At 38.3% G+C, this 18,711-nt stretch overlaps 1 protein-coding gene and 1 long non-coding RNA gene across 2 annotated transcripts in view; both read left to right on the plus strand.

Moving 5' to 3' along the window:
* The window catches only part of LOC128235813 (multiple epidermal growth factor-like domains protein 11), a 156,077-nt gene that overhangs the window by 55,037 nt on the left and 82,329 nt on the right, over positions 1-18,711 (plus strand). The window contains exons 4-5 of the mRNA XM_052950606.1: positions 4,376-4,519; positions 15,642-15,758. Of these exons, the coding sequence (XP_052806566.1) occupies positions 4,376-4,519; positions 15,642-15,758 (261 nt within the window). The remainder of the gene's footprint in view (positions 1-4,375; positions 4,520-15,641; positions 15,759-18,711) is intronic.
* LOC128234074 (uncharacterized) lies at positions 7,360-8,602 on the plus strand. The gene is made up of 3 exons (XR_008260864.1): positions 7,360-7,435; positions 7,830-7,942; positions 8,315-8,602. It is a non-coding gene; the product is annotated as an uncharacterized LOC128234074 (long non-coding RNA).

Below are 18,711 nucleotides of genomic sequence, written 5' to 3' on the forward strand. Positions count from 1 at the left end.
GGTGGAGGGTATATGGCCACAATGTACCTAGGCTTGTTACTCAGGTGGAGGGTATATGGCCACAATGTATCTAGGCTTGTTACTCTGGTGGAGGGTATATGGCCACAATGTATCTAGGCTTGTTACTCTGGTGGAGGGTATATGGCCACAATGTACCTGGGCTTGTTACTCAGGTGGAGGGTATATGGCCACAATGTATCTAGGCTTGTTACTCAGGTGGAGGGTATATGGCTACAACGTATCTAGGCTTGTTACTCAGGTGGAGGGTATATGGCCACAATGTATCTAGGCGTGTTACTCAGGTGGAGGGTATATGGCCACAATGTATCTAGGCGTGTTACTCAGGTGGAGGGTATATGGCCACAATGTATCTAGGCGTGTTACTCAGGTGGAGGGTATATGGCCACAATGTATCTAGGCGTGTTACTCAGGTGGAGGGTATATGGCCACAATGTATCTAGGCGTGTTACTCTGGTGGAGGGTATATGGCCACAATGTATCTAGGCGTGTTACTCTGGTGGAGGGTATATGGCCACAATGTATCTAGGCTTGTTACTCAGGTGGAGGGTATATGGCCACAATGTATCTAGGCGTGTTACTCAGGTGGAGGGTATATGGCCACAATGTATCTAGGCGTGTTACTCAGGTGGAGGGTATATGGCCACAATGTATCTAGGCGTGTTACTCAGGTGGAGGGTATATGGCCACAATGTACCTGGGCTTGTTACTCAGGTGGAGGGTATATGGCCACAATGTATCAAGGCTTGTTACTCAGGTGGAGGGTATATGGCCACAATGTATCTAGGCTTGTTACTCAGGTGGAGGGTATCTGGCCACAATGTATCTAGGCTTGTTACTCAGGTGGAGGGTATCTGGCCACAATGTATCTAGGCTTGTTACTCAGGTGGAGGGTATATGGCCACAATGTATCTAGGCTTGTTACTCAGGTGGAGGGTATATGGCCACAATGTATCTAGGCGTGTTACTCAGGTGGAGGGTATATGGCCACAATGTATCTAGGCTTGTTACTCAGGTGGAGGGTATATGGCCACAATGTATCTAGGCTTGTTACTCAGGTGGAGGGTATATGGCCACAATGTATCAAGGCTTGTTACTCTGGTGGAGGGTATATGGCCACAATGTATCAAGGCTTGTTACTCTGGTGGAGGGTATATGGCCACAATGTATCAAGGCTTGTTACTCAGGTGGAGGGTATATGGCCACAATGTATCAAGGCTTGTTACTCAGGTGGAGGGTATATGGCCACAATGTATCTAGGCTTGTTACTCAGGTGGAGGGTATATGGCCACAATGTATCTAGGCTTGTTACTCAGGTGGAGGGTATATGGCCACAACGTATCTAGGCTTGTTACTCTGGTGGAGGGTATATGGCCACAACGTATCTAGGCTTGTTACTCAGGTGGAGGGTATATGGCCACAATGTACCTGGGCTTGTTACTCAGGTGGAGGGTATATGGCCACAATGTATCTAGGCTTGTTACTCAGGTGGAGGGTATATGGCCACAATGTACCTGGGCTTGTTACTCTGGTGGAGGGTATATGGCCACAATGTACCTGGGCTTGTTACTCTGGTGGAGGGTATATGGCCACAATGTACCTGGGCTTGTTACTCTGGTGGAGGGTATATGGCCACAATGTACCTGGGCTTGTTACTCTGGTGGAGGGTATATGGCCACAATGTATCTAGGCTTGTTACTCAGGTGGAGGGTATATGGCCACAATGTATCTAGGCTTGTTACTCAGGTGGAGGGTATATGGCCACAATGTATCTAGGCTTGTTACTCTGGTGGAGGGTATATGGCCACAATGTATCTAGGCTTGTTACTCAGGTGGAGGGTATATGGCCACAATGTACCTGGGCTTGTTACTCTGGTGGAGGGTATATGGCCACAATGTACCTGGGCTTGTTACTCTGGTGGAGGGTATATGGCCACAATGTACCTGGGCTTGTTACTCAGGTGGAGGGTATATGGCCACAATGTATCTGGGCTTGTTACTCAGGTGGAGGGTATATGGCCACAATGTATCTAGGCTTGTTACTCAGGTGGAGGGTATATGGCCACAATGTATCTAGGCTTGTTACTCTGGTGGAGGGTATATGGCCACAATGTATCTAGGCTTGTTACTCTGGTGGAGGGTATATGGCCACAATGTATCTAGGCTTGTTACTCAGGTGGAGGGTATATGGCTACAACGTATCTAGGCTTGTTACACTGGTGAAGGATTTATGGCCACAACGTATCTAGGCTTGTTACTCAGGTGGAGGGTATATGGCCACAATGTATCTAGGCTTGTTACTCAGGTGGAGGGTATATGGCCACAATGTACCTGGGCTTGTTACTCAGGTGGAGGGTATATGGCCACAATGTACCTGGGCTTGTTACTCTGGTGGAGGGTATATGGCCACAATGTATCTGGGCTTGTTACTCAGGTGGAGGGTATATGGCCACAATGTATCTGGGCTTGTTACTCAGGTGGAGGGTATATGGCCACAATGTATCTGGGCTTGTTACTCTGGTGGAGGGTATATGGCCACAATGTACCTGGGCTTGTTACTCTGGTGGAGGGTATATGGCCACAATGTACCTGGGCTTGTTACTCTGGTGGAGGGTATATGGCCACAATGTACCTGGGCTTGTTACTCAGGTGGAGGGTATATGGCCACAATGTATCTGGGCTTGTTACTCAGGTGGAGGGTATATGGCCACAATGTATCTAGGCTTGTTACTCAGGTGGAGGGTATATGGCCACAATGTATCTAGGCTTGTTACTCTGGTGGAGGGTATATGGCCACAATGTATCTAGGCTTGTTACTCTGGTGGAGGGTATATGGCCACAATGTATCTAGGCTTGTTACTCAGGTGGAGGGTATATGGCTACAACGTATCTAGGCTTGTTACACTGGTGAAGGATTTATGGCCACAACGTATCTAGGCTTGTTACTCAGGTGGAGGGTATATGGCCACAATGTATCTAGGCTTGTTACTCAGGTGGAGGGTATATGGCCACAATGTACCTGGGCTTGTTACTCAGGTGGAGGGTATATGGCCACAATGTACCTGGGCTTGTTACTCTGGTGGAGGGTATATGGCCACAATGTATCTGGGCTTGTTACTCAGGTGGAGGGTATATGGCCACAATGTATCTGGGCTTGTTACTCAGGTGGAGGGTATATGGCCACAATGTATCTGGGCTTGTTACTCTGGTGGAGGGTATATGGCCACAATGTACCTGGGCTTGTTACTCAGGTGGAGGGTATATGGCCACAATGTACCTAGGCTTGTTACTCTGGTGGAGGGTATATGGCCACAATGTATCTAGGCTTGTTACTCAGGTGGAGGGTATATGGCCACAATGTATCAGGGCTTGTTACTCAGGTGGAGGGTATATGGCCACAATGTACCTGGGCTTGTTACTCTGGTGGAGGGTATATGGCCACAATGTATCTGGGCTTGTTACTCTGGTGGAGGGTATATGGCCCCAATGTATCTAGGCTTGTTACTCAGGTGGAGGGTATATGGCCCCAACGTATCTAGGCTTGTTACTCAGGTGGAGGGTATATGGCCACAACGTATCTAGGCTTGTTACACTGGTTAAGGATTTATGGCCACAACGTATCTAGGCTTGTTACACTGGTTAAGGATTTATGGCCACAACGTATCTAGGCTTGTTACACTGGTGAAGGATTTATGGCCACAACGTATCTAGGCTTGTTACACTGGTGAAGGATTTATGGCCACAACGTATCTAGGCTTGTTACACTGGTGAAGGATTTATGGCCACAACGTATCTAGGCTTGTTACACTGGTGAAGGATTTATGGCCACAACGTATCTAGGCTTGTTACACTGGTGAAGGATTTATGGCCACAACGTATCTAGGCTTGTTACACTGGTGAAGGATTTATGGCCACAACGTATCTAGGCTTGTTACACTGGTAAAGGATTTATGGCCACAACGTATCTAGGCTTGTTACACTGGTGAAGGATTTATGGCCACAACGTATCTAGGCTTGTTACACTGGTGAAGGATTTATGGCCACAACGTATCTAGGCTTGTTACACTGGTGAAGGATTTATGGCCACAACGTATCTAGGCTTGTTACACTGGTGGAGGATATATGGCCACAACGTATCTAGGCTTGTTACACTGGTGGAGGATATATGGCCACAACGTATCTAGGCTTGTTACACTGGTGAAGGATTTATGGCCACAACGTATCTAGGCTTGTTACACTGGTGAAGGATTTATGGCCATCCTGTACTTACCCTTGTTATTCAGAATGAATTAAGAGGGCCACAATGTTCCAGATCCTATTAATATATATGTTTTGTAAGTGTAAATTTTCATTGCAGGTATCACAAATTTGAATGACTGTCCTCCTTGTGAAGGGGGTTATTATTGTCCACCTGGAATAGTGAGTAGATGTCCCGAAGGATTTTACTGCCCACCTGGATCGGGCATGATAGCGTGTCCAGCTGGAGCACAATGTCCATATGGTAAGACCAAAAAAAATTTAATCTTTTGTTTTGCAAATACAAACACAGGCTTGTAACGGGTTGGTAAGTAGGGATGGGTTGTATTGACTACCAAAGACAAGGCTTTGAGGTAAATAAGCAGTTTCTGCTCTATTAAAAAAGAACGCTTGCACCAATTAAGGAACTTCATACCTAGTATGCTAGTGGGTTATGACTAGTAAATGACCTCTCTTGACTTTCAGGCCAGTCAGTCAAAGGTCTAGGTGACATTGAGGTAAAATAATGGTTTTGCTGAATAATTAAAGAACGCTTGGGCCAAGGAACTTCATACTTGGTTTGCTAGTTGGTCTTGATAAGTAGATGACCCTATTGATTTTGTGGTCAGGAGGTCAAGGACACAGAAACCTTCATGTTATATACAATGTCGGTCACCAGTTTTTTTATCACACTTATTTCCGCTCAATAACTAAAGAACGCTTGCACCCAGGAGATTCGTAATTAGACCCAGGAACTTCATACTTGGTATGCAGTATACCATCTCAAAAAGAACAAGCTGCGAGCCAAAATAGACCGTTCAAATGGCAATGTCGCCAGTTTATATTAGAAAAGAATAAGTGAATTTTACGTAGAATATTCGGTAGCTGGCTGATTACTCTATTTGAGATGTAATTTCAAGCGAAACTTATTGAGAAGTAGATAACCCCTTTGTTTGTCTCCTGTCCAAAAGTACAAATTTTATTTCCATCAATGATTATCTTTCAACTTTGACCACACAATGGACAGGTGCTTTTTCTAAAAAGAAATCTTGAGTTTTTCTCTGGAACAATATCTTGGTATGGATTTATTGTGTATTGTTCAAACTTGGTCAGTTTGTTCTTCTTGATAAAACCTCCACAGGGTGTAAGTCGGTCACATGAGGTCAAAAACTAGGACACTAGGTGAAATCTTTGAAACACTGGTGGCATTATATCTGGTCCACTATTCATTGAACTTAATCAAAATATTTCTCCCTGATATAAACTTGAACAAATTGAAAACTGGGACACATTTGATCAAAAATAAGGTCACTATGTAAGTTAAATCTTATATTATTTTGTCATGACTATGGTTGGTCAGATTATGTTCAAACTTAACAGATTGTTACCCTTGATGAACTTTAAAGGTCGGGCACTTTGGGCCAAAAACATGAAATTGATGTAATTTAACTCATTATTGTCACTGTGTGGGAACAGACATCGGATATAGCTCAAAAAGTGATTTAGTAAACAGACAATTATGCAGTTGTTTGTCTTTACCAGAGGTATTAGATCTTACTGTGTTAACACTTATCTATATACAGTATCCACAAATGAAACATTGTGTTTGAACTAATAGCTGAATGCTTATTTTGGCCTATGGTATACTTTAAAGTGCTTACGATTTAGCAGACCACAAAAAATGTTTCTATAAATCTGAGATGTCATCATCACCTCAAAACTTACAGAGTTTCGACAAGTATTGTTTTTTTAGGAAATATAACGAATAAATTAAAAATCTGAATCAAAGGATTTCACAAGCATAATCTCAACTATTTTTATTGCAAGAACTGGCAATGTAACTTTTAAACTTAAAACTTTCACAGATTGATGACTGTATAGTGACGCAGCGCGTAATGTTGGGCTTTCGCGATTTGGCCATTTTTGAAAAAGTTATAGCCCTTTGTTTATTTTACATTTAAAATGGTTTCTTTGCAAATCCTCTTACGTTTTCCATGCTATTTCTACCAAACTTTCACAGATTGATGACTATACAGTGACACAGCGCATATTGTCGGGCTTTTGCAATTGGCCATTTTTGAAAGAGTTATAGCCCTTTGTTTATTTTACATTTAAAATTGGTTTCATTGCAACTCCTCTTATGTTTTTCATGTGATTTCTACCAAACTTTCACAAATTGATGACTATATAGTGACGCAGCGCATATTGTCTGGCTTTTGCGATTCAGCCATTTTGGAAAGAGTTATTGCCCTTTCTTAATTTTACGCATTTCATATGTTCCTGAGAAACTACCCTTACCATTGATTGGCTTTCGTTACAAAAAATGCCCCCATGAGGCGGGGGATATTCCCGTACGAAAAAATCAGGCGTAAACCAGCTGGTTGGGACACGGAAACCAGGCGGAAACCAACTGGTTTTCTGTATTACGTGTGCTTTACGTGTCTAAAGGAGCAGGACACGTAAAACGAACCCAAAACCAGGCGTAAAATATCCCGATATGAAGACACGTAAATTCAAACCAGGCGTAACTTTTCGAAACCAGGCGTAAAGTTGGACTTAGACATTTTCGCAATAAGCAAAAGGCGTAAATTGCGACATGGAATATTTTTGGTTCCATACTAGGCATTAAATATAATACTTTGACATTTTTCTGTTGCCAAAGCTTAAAAAGGAGTGTGCAAAAATAAGCTGTGCTTTAAATATTTTTTGTTTTAACTCTATATCTTTTTAACAGGAATACAGTTAGAAATTGATAATAAAATTGACTTTTTGTAGAGGATATTATAGATGAAACTGGAAAATAATTGAAAAATACTTATCTCCAGTATATAAGCAACTTGCCTTAGAATTGCTATTTAAAACTAATTATTTTATAGTAAAATTCAAATTTCTAACTCTTTTTTATTTGACTCATGATTTATTTTGATAAAAAGTTTAATACTGCTAAATGTTCTCAAAATTTCTCTCTCTATGAGTCCAGTTGTATCACACCCTGGGCTTATCAGTTCAATCAAAGGTAAGGCAGAAAGCTTCCTGGAGAGTTTTATCTAAGCCAATCAGCATCAGGTTAACATTCATCTGCGTAGGAAATTCAAATGTATGGAGAAGAATCATATGTAAACATGGCGGTTTCTGAAGCTCATTTTGTGTGGATCAACCTTTTCCCTAATCATTTAAAAAGGTAAGAACAGATTCAACATATTTCTTTTATAAAATTCCACAGTAAAAAGAACATAAATAAATATGGTAAGTGATTAAGTATCATATTCTTGCAGTTCTTTATCTGACAGCATTTAAACATTTTGAGTTTAATAATTGCTCAGTGAGGACAGTGAACCTCCATTAACACAAATTGGATCACTGGGATGCTTTGAAGCCTCATGATTGTAATACAGTGTGTGTAATTATATGAATATATGCACAAGTTCTAATACTTGAAAGTTAGTATAATTAAGCTGCAATAAACTTCATATATACTCTTCTTTATAATTGAGCCCCCATAAGTTATCATTGATGATTATGTGGGTGTGTATGTATGTATGTATGTGCATTATGTCATTATTTTAATACTATAGATGGCCAATGTTGTGTCTGTGGCAAAGATGAGAATCCTGTTACCAAACAAGATAGGATGGGGAAAGTGGGAAAGCTAAAGAAAATAATGGTTGCGTCCCTGCTCAACCACATGGTGGGTTGCTGTATTATCTGCTATTACATTTAATTTTAACTTTCCAACTTTATTCTTTTTATGAATATAAACCCATGTAGTCATGAAGTAGAACTATGAATTTTTTTATAACAATAATATTCCTTATTTATGTAATTAGCTTATAATATACCATGGCAATAAGACATTTGTGCATAATAGGGGAATCAATGTATGAAGGGTTACAGTTTTAGAAAAGTTTATAAAAAGTATATTCTTCTAATAATACTGCAATGGGTTGCATGTAACAACATATATTTCTTATAGATATGTAAAACCATTGCCTTTTTGTTGACTACAACATTTGATCAATGTTTCATTGCAGTGAAATAAAAAGTGATCTGATATTTACAGATGACTGTTACAAAAGCAATGCTGAATGACCTACTAGACAGAAAACAAGGACCAAGCTGAAAATCATATGAGCATCACCATTCACAGGCGGGATTCAGTGACTGTGGAGAAAGTGAAATATAAACATTCTCCTGGTGATAGTAACATAAGCCTGTGTTTATATTGGTAACAGGTCTTATTTTCAAGAATCATGATAGTAATAAATAACATGTACCTGAACACTTATAATAGATATATGATACTGCACAGGAAATGCATATTGCTCAAATCAGTTACTGTGAAAAATTTATACATTCAAGTATTAAATCAATAAAATTCATTGCTTTATGATTTAACATTTTACATCGTTCTGTTTGTATGTATAAGTAGACCTTACATGGATAATATGTTTTAACCTAGCTTTTTACGCCTGGATTTTTTTACGCCTGGTTTCATTTTTACGCCTGGAAATATTTTTACGCCTGGTTTTATTTTACGCCTGGATTTATTTTTACGCCTGATTTCATCAAATTTACGCCTGGTTTTAAAGACCAGCTCATTTGCATAATTCGCCGTATTACGCCAGGTTTCCACCTGGTTTTCTATCCAAAACCAACTGGTTTTTGGTGAAAAACCAGCTGGTTTCCTGCTCTGATTCCGCCTGGTTTACGCCTGGTTTACGTGTCTTAACCAGGCGACTCTTTTCGTACAGGTAGCTGTCTGTGACCCCTCTTGTCTCTTGTTACATTGACATTTTAGGTGAAATCATAAAATTACTCAAGAAAAATATTCAAATACAACTCACACAAATTTATAAAAGTAACACATCTCAGCTAATGAAGTTCCGCGAGTTCAACAACAATCAAATGTACATGACTGTGGTGTCTGCAATTGCTGTTGAAGTTTGTTTTAAGAATGGCTATGTAAATACTAATGTCAATTTCGTTGAAAGTGAAATGAGGGAACATTTAGTCAGCCGTCTAGAAAATCTGTTGTTTTTGTGTTCTATCATATATGTCTTGTGGCGTTTACCTAGTGCCATTAAATGGGGTAATGTTTCAACTTATTTTCTGTAGTTTTTTACATAAGTATTTCAAAATAAAAACATTCAGTTCATTTGAATATGCCAGAATTAGTCGATAGTTTAAATGCGTTTATAGCAAATGCAGAAAAAGATTCCACATGAAATATACCCAAAGCCTAATAGTAAGGAAAAGGTTTCATTTACGACATAGAAAAATAACAAATCAATTTTTTAAATATTTTTTGTTCAAAATATTTTTATTTTAAAGGTAGCAAAATATGTCTCCTGTGATAAACAATGTGTTTGGACCGATAACAAGTGTTATATCGAGTGTTCATAGTAGCGAAACAAAGCAGATGGTTGTCTCAATCCGATGGGTGTGATCGTGTCACTTTTATTGGGGTGTCATCAACAGACAATAAATCAGTCAGTTGAATACCTTATGTTGAATATTTCTGATTCTGACTCTATTTTCTCTGAATTTTTTATATCCTTGCTTATAAGGTTAAAAATCGGGACCTTATAGTCGGGAAAATACGGTACTCTGCAAAAAAGTGAGAGTACAATTTGATGAGAAATTATTGAGCAAACTTTAGTTAACAATGGGTTTGATCCATGCTCTCTTAAATGAACGTATTTATGCAAGCTGCTTAAATATCAGGGTTGGTCACAATACATACTTTCTCACTGAAGTGAACAAGTAGAGACCATTATTCTGTTCTAATTAATAGCAACATCGACCCAAGCTTAGAAAAAAGCTTCACGTGTTCCTAATTTGATCACAATATCTCATTACCTACTGATTACTTTCTGTGTGCAAAAACGTACCTACTTGATTTACAATGCAATACTATATAATATGAATAGCAAACACCACATAAATTCTAGGGCCATATGTTTTGTGTTCCTCAATAAATCAGATAATATATTAATGAATCAGTTTTAAGTGCCTACAGATACAAAAAACAGCAACATTTTTTTTTGCTCTCATCCCTCGACATGGACAACATCGAACAATTTTCCTCAAGCTCGCATATAGGTAAATGCCATCACATTACCACAGTCTCGTTATTCTAAATACATCGTTACTATCCTCAGTCCACTTAAAAGCTATCCCCTGTGCAGTTATTTATTTGCTTCATCTATCCCCGGTACACCGCCAGAGCATCAAAAGGTATGAATATCTCCGTAACAACAAAACATATCATATTGATATCTTATGCATTACTAGATAATGTTTTTATTTTTATTTTCAATTTGTTGATTAATGTTTGAAATCGTACCACATGAATGAACATTTGTGAGCGATCATGCAACTCTCGGCAGAATTGGGCTATTAAACAAAAGAGGAGACTCATTTCCATCATAGTCGTTTATTGCACAGGGTCAAGTTGTATGAAACTCTTTGATTTTGATAAATATATAACCATTAAATACAAAAAATGATAGAAAACTTTCCATGTGTCAAAATCAAACGCTTATCGATTTATCACTTTTTGAGCTATATCCGGTGTCCATTCCCCAACAGTGATTGTGTTATAACCATTGCAACAACCATTTCATCTCTTTTACCTGAATAGCTTGCGGATATCAATTCTACGAATTCAGGCTTGTTGCATATTCCGTGGTTTGAAGCTAATTGATATGGTTTTTGGTCTTGTTCTGACTTCTTGCCCACTTTGTCCATCAGCTTTACCAAGTTTGTGGTGGCTTTCTCAAAGACATTTAAAAGATTATGCTTTGTGAGTCATTAGATTGGGTCACGTAAAGTTCCTTGGTTTACTCTTGTTTGGCATAATGCACCAGCCAATTGTAACCACGGTTCCCCCCAGGTCCGGGGAATAGCGGGGACTTTGACTTTCGTTCAAACCAATACCAGGTAAAATCCTCATCCTACAGTGACAGACTGCTGGTAAAATCCCCGCCAAATGCCCCCGCCCCCTGGGACATCCTAGGTAAGGCCCATTCACTGCTATTTTGTCATGAAAACAAAACCAACGCATGCACTCGGAACTGTGGGGCCACCTGGAAGGTAAAAACATGGCCCATTTCCCCTGCTATCCCCGGTATAACACCCGGACCAGGGGGGGACTGTGGTTACAATTGACTGGTGCATAAGGTGTTTCTATGAAACACTTTCAACAGAACTTTCAGTGTAATTATCATCAGAAATGCCATTTCTAAATGAGTCAAGGACACCGGATGCAAGATTATTGTTGATATTTATGACAATTGTTTCTTTGATCTCAAAATTTTGTGACAAAGTTTTGAACAGAGAACTTGACCCTTTGGTAGAAAAAGATTCATTAAGAATGTTTGAGCCAACGCTCTCTGACATAATCTTCACCCAAGCAAACAAATTTTAAAATTCCGTGCAAAATTCTTACTGATCATCAAAATGTTTGGCTTTGAGTTTGATATGATTAGTCTGACAGGATTCTTTGTGACATGCTGCTTTTCATGTCTTTCACTTTGGGTGGCAGATATATTTTTCATGTCCCTTAAAAACAATAGGATTTCCTTGTTGTCCTATCTGGATGAACAAGAGCCTAAAGAGGACTTACCGAGGGGATGTGGTGATGCACGGAATTTGCCGTCAAAGGTCCCTACTTTTGCTAGTCTGTACCTTTTTCTCCATCATAACATATGCAAGATAATTAGAATTAGTCTACGGAATCGGTTCCAGTTTGACAATCGATAATTGGTTCCACTCAAGTTATCGATAAAGGATTATTACAAACGGTTTTTGACAATACCATAATTGTAGTTTTATTCTTGTACAAAATGGTGGAAATTTAAACTGAATGCAAATAACGAGAGAAAAGAAGAAAAACAACTTGCCGGTTGAATTGATGATCGACTATAACCAAATACAATTGATTGTCGCCAATATTAACAGATCCAACCAATCAATTTTTGAATCAATCATCTGAACATCACTAATTAAAATGACCTAAAGTCTTGCAGTTCTGCTAAGTTGTCTGTTTTATGAAAATGATATTGCAAATAACAGCGTCTATTGTAATTATAAAAAAAATGAACCCAAATATATATATGTATAGATATATTTTGTTTATTACCAAAACAATAAAAAGAATACTTTATCTTAGTATTTTATTTCTTTACTGATCTAAGAAACAGCAGTTTTTAGACATCCTTAGAGTTTACAAATTTACAAATGGTACAACGTATTTACATTCACACTTTGCGTGACTGTACTAAAATAACTGCACTGATGATCATTAACTATAGCTAAAAATTTCATGCCAAAATGATTATAAGTATCTATCCTGTGTTTCAGGTACGGATAGAAAAATCTGACCAGAGGGCATGTGTGTAAACCGGTAAGAAAAGTTATCGGCCAAGCAGTGTGCCCAAGGGTCGGATTTTTCCGGAAAAACATGATTAATATTTTTTCTTGCATATTATCAATTTGTGGAAAAATTGACGTAGAAAACAATTCATGAAAAAGCCTGTGCGAGGTTCTTTTCTGACATCATAATGCGCAGTAATTTTAAAACACTATTGACAGCAAATAGTTCCTTTAAAAGTCACGTTTTTATTATTATTATTTTTCGATTTTAATTAAAAGTCTTGAATACTGATTATTTGATTGCGCTTTATTGAAATGGCATTATATACTTTTCATAAACAATACAATATGAGAAATAAGAAGTGGTGCATTGTTGCGGGTGACTCATCTTACATGGGGGTTGTAAGCTGGTTTTTCCAGCACTGGTCACATGACTGGAAACACCAGTATGCAAGAATATTGTTTCCACCTCAGATGGCGGATAATCTCATGGCATATTATAAAGGAATGATGAATAGTGATTAAACTTTGTGTGATGGTTGCTTGGGTTAAGGGCTAGTTAGGATTGCTTTTTTTCAAGGTCGTGATTTGAATATTAATGAAATTCTCATTTTCAAAGGCTTGCCAGCATGCTTATTTTTATTCAAATCATGAAATATTTATTGTTAATAATTCAGAATATTTACTATAGAATATTACATTTTCATACGCCCGAAAGGTCGTATTATGTTATGGCCTCCATCGTCTGTCAGTCCGTTAGCAATTCCGTGTCCGGGCCATAACTTGGTAACTAATAAAGCGATTTTCAAATAACTTTATACAAATCATCACTACATTAAAAGGATGTGTCACGCGCAATTTCCAGGTCCATACCTCAAAGACTAGAATCACCATGGGGGTGCGTTAGCAATTCCGTGTCCGGGCCGCAACTTTGTCACTAATAAAGTCATTTTCAAATAACTTTATACAAGGCATCATTACATTAAAAGGATGTGTCGCGCGCAATTTCCAGGTCCACACCTCAAAGACTAGAATCACCGTGGGGGGCATTACAACTTTGTCACTAATAAAGTCATTTTCAAATAACTTTATACAAAGCATCATAACATTAAAAGGATGTGTCGCGCGCAATTTCCAGGTCCATACCTCAAAGACTAGAATCACCATGGGGGGGCGTTAGCAATTCTGTTTCCGGGCCATAACTTGGTAACTAATAAAGCGATATTCAAATAACTTTATACAAATCATCACTAAATTAAAAGGATGTGTCGCGCGCAATTTCCAGGTCCATACCTCAAAGACTAGAATCACCGTGGGGGGCAATACAACTTTGTCACTAATAAAGTCATTTTCAAATAACTTTATACAAAGCATCATAACATTAAAAGGATGTGTCGTGCGCAATTTCCAGGTCCATACCTCAAACACTAGAATCACCATGGGGGGGGGCGTTAGCAATTCTATGTGCGGGCCACAACTTGGTCACTAATAAAGTGATTTTCAAATAACTTTATACAAATCATCACTACATTAAAAGGATGTGTCACATGCAATTCCCAGGTCCATACCTCAAAGTCTAGAATCACCATGGGGGGGGGACGTTAGCAATTCCATGTCCAGGCCATAACTCAAAGACTAGAATCACCAATGGGGGGCGTTAGCAATTCTGTGTCCGGGCCACATCTTTGTTACTCATCCGTTAGCAATTCCATGTCCGGGCCATAACTTGGTAACCAATAAAGCGATTTTCAAATAACTTTATACAAATCATCACTACATTAAAAGGATGTGCCGCGCACAATTTCCAGGTCCATACCTCAAAGACTAGAATCACCATGGGGGGGCGTTAGCAATTCTGTTTCCGGGCCACATCTTTGTTACTCGTCCGTTAGCAATTCCGTGTCCGGGCCATAACTTGGTAACTAATAAAGCGATTTTCAAATAACTTTATACAAATCATCACTACATTAAAAGGATGTGTCGCGCGCAATTTCCAGGTCCATACCTAAAAGACTAGAATCACCATAGGGGTGCGTTAGCAAATCCGTGTCCGGGCCACAACTTGGTCACTAATAAAGTCATTTTAAATAACTTTATACAAATCATCACTACATTAAAAGGATGTGTCGCACGCAATTTCCAGGTCCATACCTCAAAGACTAGAATCACCATGGGGGTGCGTTAGCAAATCCGTGTCTGGGCCACAACTTTGTCACTAATAAATTCATTTTCAAATAACTTTATACAAAGCATCATTACATTAAAAGGATGTGTCACGCGCAATTTCCAGGTCCATACCTCAAACACTAGAATCACCATGGGGGGGGGGCGTTAGCAATTCTGTGTCCGGGCCACATCTTTGTTACTAATAAAGTGATTTTCAAATAACTTTATACAAATCATCACTACATTAAAAGGATGTGTCACATGCAATTTCCAGGTCCATACCTCAAAGTCTAGAATCACCATTGGGGGGGACGTTAGCAATTCCATGTCCAGGCCATAACTCAAAGACTAGAATCACCATGGGGGTGTTAGCAATTCTGTGTCCGGACCACATCTTTGTAACTCGTCCATTAGCAATTCCATGTCCGGGCCATTACTTGGTAACTAATAAAGCTATTTTCAAATAACTTTATACAAATCATCACTACATTAAAAGGATGTGTCGCGCGCAATTTCCAGGTCCATACCTCAAAGACTAGAATCACCATGGGGGGGGCGTTAGCAATTCTGTGTCCGGGCCACATCTTTGTTACTCGTCTGTTAGCAATTCCGTGTCCGGGCCATAACTTGGTAACTAATAAAGCGATTTTCAAATAACTTTATACAAATCATCACTACATTAAAAGGACCTCAAGCCGAATTTTCTTCGGGCGTATAATGCTCCGTTTCGCGGTGCTCTTGTTCATATATGCCATTATAATTATGATTTTTTTCATTTACTGTAGTGCATTATATAAAAAACATTGCATAATATTTTGATATTGCATGCTGTCTAAATTGTAAAGGTTCTGATCGAGCGCATCACTGCCCACCTGGTACATACTCCCATGCGCGATCTACCCACTGTTTGCCTTGCCAGAACGGGACATTCAATGGTAGACATTTTCAACGAAAGTGCGTCCGTAAGTATCGTATTTAAGGGACTCTTTGTGTTTCATAGGGTTAGACATCAAAATGTAATTGTTTGTTTAGAATGAACTATTTTTTTACTGCTTGATTGGTCAACTTTTTTACGTGGAGTTCATAGTAGCTGCTACGTGCATGTGTGTGTCATTCCGTCAAACCAAATGGCTTGAGTATTTTTTTTTCATAGAGTTATTGTAATGGTAATTATAAGTAATAGTAATAGCTGTATAGTGTTATATAAGTCATATATGTCCTGGTTATTTCTCAGCAGCTAACAGCTTGAGGTAAAATAAACAACTGGGAAGCTTAAAGATGCACTCTTACTCCCATACAAGATTTACCACAATAAAAACAATTGTTTTAATACTGTGAAATCATTAATGTTCGTGGGGCATTAATGTTCGTGGTTTTCGTGGGTTGGGTGATCCACGAATTCAAAATCCCACGAAATATAAACCCTTTATTCACTTTTTCAATTGCCTTGTTACGTACATACTCTAGTATATTCTTAACAGAGGTCGCAGTATACAGTGTTAAAACCTGTCTCACTGTATAACTTACGATCATTATTCTGTTAATATATTATAACTGCCTTTAACAAATAATGAACCAAATCAATTAAATGTGTTTTATGCAGCAAATGACAGTTATAAGCACGTGGTTAAACGTGTGCTGTTAATGAAAATCTCCAAGTTTACAAGATGTCCGTGATGAGTGTCCATACTCGATTTTTTTATTTAATGAAATAATTAATCGATTACTAGTACATTGAAGGTTGCTAAGCACCGAACGTGACAATATACGCACCTTTTCGGTGTTTTCACAGTTTGCAAAATTCTTAATTGGCATTCAATGGCTTCCCCTATCTGTATTTATGATCAGGGTACATCTTCTTTTATTACCTTTATTCCCAATTAAATCGATAAGTGACATGGGTATATGCACTAATTGGCATGTCGTACCACATTATATTAAGTGAGTGTCATAAACCGAGTGACGTAGAAGACGGAAATAACGGGCCAGCGCGTGGATATTATGCAGACGATCTAGGACGATCGCATCTTCGAATGTTTTTTTTTCAATAATGAAAATCCACGAATTCAAGTACCCACGAAATTGTTTCTTTTCGGCAAACCACGAAATTTCATGCCCACGAACATTAATGATTTCACAGTATATCAAAAAGGATGAAAAAATGTCAAAAGCAGTGGTTCTTATGGAGATTATCAAGTTCAATTCAAAACGATAAAAAAACCCAGTATTTCTACCTTAATGAAACGATTATAAGTAGATGGCACTAAATCGCACTTTTAAGGTCCATTTATTTTTGGCTCATTCAACAACTACCAGCTTTTAATTCAATGAAACTTTAATTTATACCGTACTTTACTGTGTAATTTAAGGAGGCTTAAGCATAGAATGGACGCATGCAAAAAAATATGAGAAAAAATATATTTTAAAACTGTAGATACCATAGATTGTATGCAGTGAAAATTGTCAAATCAGAATTTAGCCACCAATTGTTTTCAGTTACGATTTTTTATGGATCATGAAAACAGCAAGATTGTTGTAAACCATGCAATATTAAATACGAAAGCAAAGTATGTTTCTTTGATTTATGATGACGGTAAAGTTGGAAGGTAGTTGGTAGTTGGGGATTCGAATATTCAACTACTTACCAGTTGCCAGTTGGGGATTCGAATATTCAACTACTTACCAGTTGCCAGTTGGGGATTCGAATATTCAACTACTTACCAGTTGCCAGTTGGGGATTCGAATATTCAACTACTTACCAGTTGCCAGTTGGGGATTCGAATATTCAACTACCTGCTAGTTGCCAGTTGGGGATTCGAAAAATCAGAGTTAGATGTTGATGTTGATATTAAGCTTCTCGACTATTTCAAGTCGCCAGTCGGATATTCGACCATTTCCAGTTGATTTTTAGCGAATGTTCAACTGCAAACCAGTCAGTAGTTGGGGATTCAGATTATGTCTATATATATGGTTTTAAAGGTCACATATATGGGAAAATTAATTGCCAAATGTTTCTTGATGCATGTACACATATGTATCTTTGTGACAAACACTGTTTTAATTTACTTTTATTCGTATATTCGCCCGTCGGATATTCGTCCATTTCCAGTCCATTATTCGCGAATGTTCAACTACTAACCAGTCAGTAGTTGGGGATTCAGATTATGTCTATATATATGGTTTTAAAGGTTACATATGGGAAATTTATGCATGTACACATATGTATCTTTGCGACAAACACTGTTTTAATTTACTTTTATTCGTATATTCGCCAGTCGGATATTCGTCCATTTCCAGTCGTTCATTCGCGAATGTTCAACTACTAACCAGTCAGTAGTTGGGGATTCAGATTATGTCTATATATATGGTTTTAAAGGTCACATATGGGAAAATTAATTGCCAAATGTATGACCGTTTTGTTTTTTTTAATATCAATCTTACTAAAGAAAAAATCCCGATATAATTCATTATTCAAGTGAGGGGATGTGAGTTACATCCTCTTGAAATTAAAATGTAAAATTTAATTTTTGAGTGTAAGGTTTTCCAATGTATATTGAGTATAACTCCACACTATTGAAAAAAAATTGGGTATCTCACATGATAAGTGAGTATTTCAAGTTTATATTACCCCATGGTTTGATTTGAACTGAGTAACAACACGATGAACAATTGTCTTTTATTAGTGTGATTGGAAATGTGTCTTGGCTTTTGACCTGCCATCGTTGGCAACCTAATATTGGTACTTTCTTCAGTGTTACACTTCAAACATACCCTGGGACAATTGACTGACAAAATCTCGTTTTAATGAATATACACAAGGCAGGAGAGGCAACTCTTTTTCCAATGAATCAAATATTGTTCAATAACTATACAATGTCCGTGATCGAGTGAGTTAGCCTCCGTAGCCATGTGGTC

Source organism: Mya arenaria, chromosome 5 (genome assembly GCF_026914265.1).
Source record: "Mya arenaria isolate MELC-2E11 chromosome 5, ASM2691426v1".
Lineage (NCBI taxonomy): Eukaryota > Metazoa > Mollusca > Bivalvia > Myida > Myidae > Mya > Mya arenaria.